Genomic DNA, 1,914 nt, shown 5'->3' on the forward strand with positions numbered 1-1,914 from the left:
CGTTTTGGCATTTCTCTCTCGCAATTGCACCAGTGTGACGTCACACAAAAGTTATTCTCAAAAATCCTCTCTGATCGGCGCAATCTTGTATTCTATCATTCTTGAAAAATATTATCTATAGCTAGAGACTTGGAAAACATATCGCTCGAGGTATCGTTGAGTGGCGATGTTGCGTTTGCTTCATTCAACGACTCGCGAAGTAATAGCGCTATAACAAATACTGTTGAAGAATTGAGCGATTGGGAAGCTGATGGATTGGAGACTTATCACTTGCAAGTATCGGAAAATTTATGGAATGAACTTCGTGAAGCTGAGCGAGTGCAGTACGGAAATAGAAATTATTCAATTCTTCGCCGAGGTGGTTGGACAGATACACTAGCAGAGGCATTTTTTGCTCTCACACAGATCCCTTGTGCTTTTGTATTCAAAAATGCTAAATTGTACGAGCAAGAAAGTAGCATTCACCATTTGACGGTATTGGGAAATTGTAAAAGCAAAAGTTGCGGAAACATATTCAGAGCTTATATGGACAAGAAGCCTGAAAAATTTCCATGTACTCTTCGCGTACGAACCCATGATACTTTTTTAAAATTAGCAGAACACGAAGACGTACGAAGGCCTACGCGACATTTGAAACGTTTGAAAATTGGAGAAGCAGCCTTCAATGAAGGTGCTGGGAATTACCGCAAACGTGAAGCTGCTTCCTACGCATCGACATGTACTCGTCTACCAGCACATCTTCCCAAATTGAGCGTTATACGGCAGTGCAAAAGCGATTACTTGCAACAGAAATATGGTGTAAAGCCCGAGGATAATCAAGACGTGGTACTAACTATCGAGAGAATGCGTCATGATCCTGAATACCCGAAATTTATTCATGATGTGCAACGTGAACCGTTTTTTGTAGCGTATAGCACACCCGAGCAGTTACATTGCTACAAAAGGTTTAATAAATTATGTCGCGATTCGTGTAATATTTCTATTGATGGTACTGGCAGTATAGTACAGTCAATCGTTAATCCCATTAGTGGTGTGAGAATGGGACACATCCCAACAAGCATTTCAGTAAATGTTTTTAAAAATAACTTAAAGTAANATACAAAAGGTTTAATAAATTATGTCGCGATTCGTGTAATATTTCTATTGATGGTACTGGCAGTATAGTACAGTCAATCGTTAATCCCATTAGTGGTGTGAGAATGGGACACATCCCAACAAGCATTTCAGTAAATGTTTTTAAAAATAACTTAAAGTAAATTTGCTATAATAAGCATTTTTAATATTAAACTTATTAAAAGTTTTTTCAAATAAACCTTTAATAAGTTTTGAGAGCGAATGTTTATAAATAACTTAAACTTATAAATGAAATGCAAATGCCAACGACATGAAGTAGTAAATATAACATTTTTTCAATCGTAAGTGACGTGTTTACGTTTTTTAAAAATATATTATTAAAAGAAAAAATTAAATAAAACCGACGCGGTAATAAAAAATCCAATCCAGGACGCGCTGCACTAATCGGTGGAGCATTTGAGTCTTCAAATGATGAGTTCTCCTTATCCTTTCTTAGTTTAAAATTCAATTAAAAGTGTATTAAATTTTTTTCAGAAAAGTTCATCAATGAGAATGGCGGCGATGAAGCGGAATTTTTCCAATTTGCCAATAACCGCATGTAATTGAAAGCACGCAAGAAGATGTAATAATTAACTTTCTATGTTTAAATTTTGTGTATTATCGTGAATTTGTATGCTAAAATGTCTATTCCCTATTTATATTTTCGCGACTGTAGATGAGTCCGCCGAAAATTGGCATTTCGTTTAATTTCTAGATGTTAAGCAATCTATGTATGAGTTTTTAATGAAATATCTTTAAATAAAGGGATATGTTTATAAAAAGCTTTCATTTCATTTCATT

The 1,914-nt window shown here is 35.1% G+C and overlaps 1 protein-coding gene across 1 annotated transcript; it reads left to right on the forward strand.

The window, feature by feature from the left end:
* Positions 1 to 44: 44 nt before the first annotated feature.
* Positions 45 to 1,256, forward strand: LOC108355971 (uncharacterized). Its single transcript, XM_017607100.1, has 2 exons — positions 45 to 944; positions 1,106 to 1,256. Exons 1-2 carry the CDS (start codon positions 526 to 528, stop codon positions 1,254 to 1,256), a joined length of 570 nt encoding a protein of 189 aa, XP_017462589.1. The 5' UTR covers positions 45 to 525.
* Positions 1,257 to 1,914: the final 658 nt, after the last annotated feature.

This window comes from Rhagoletis zephyria, unplaced genomic scaffold (genome assembly GCF_001687245.7).
Source record: "Rhagoletis zephyria isolate East Lansing unplaced genomic scaffold, Rhagoletis_zephyria_1.1 Rzeph_scaffold_52576, whole genome shotgun sequence".
Lineage (NCBI taxonomy): Eukaryota > Metazoa > Arthropoda > Insecta > Diptera > Tephritidae > Rhagoletis > Rhagoletis zephyria.

Bases quoted from the DNA above. Each gene is read 5' to 3' on its own strand.
- LOC108355971 (XM_017607100.1), top strand. From the start codon at position 526: ATGGACAAGAAGCCTGAAAAATTTCCATGTACTCTTCGCGTACGAACC.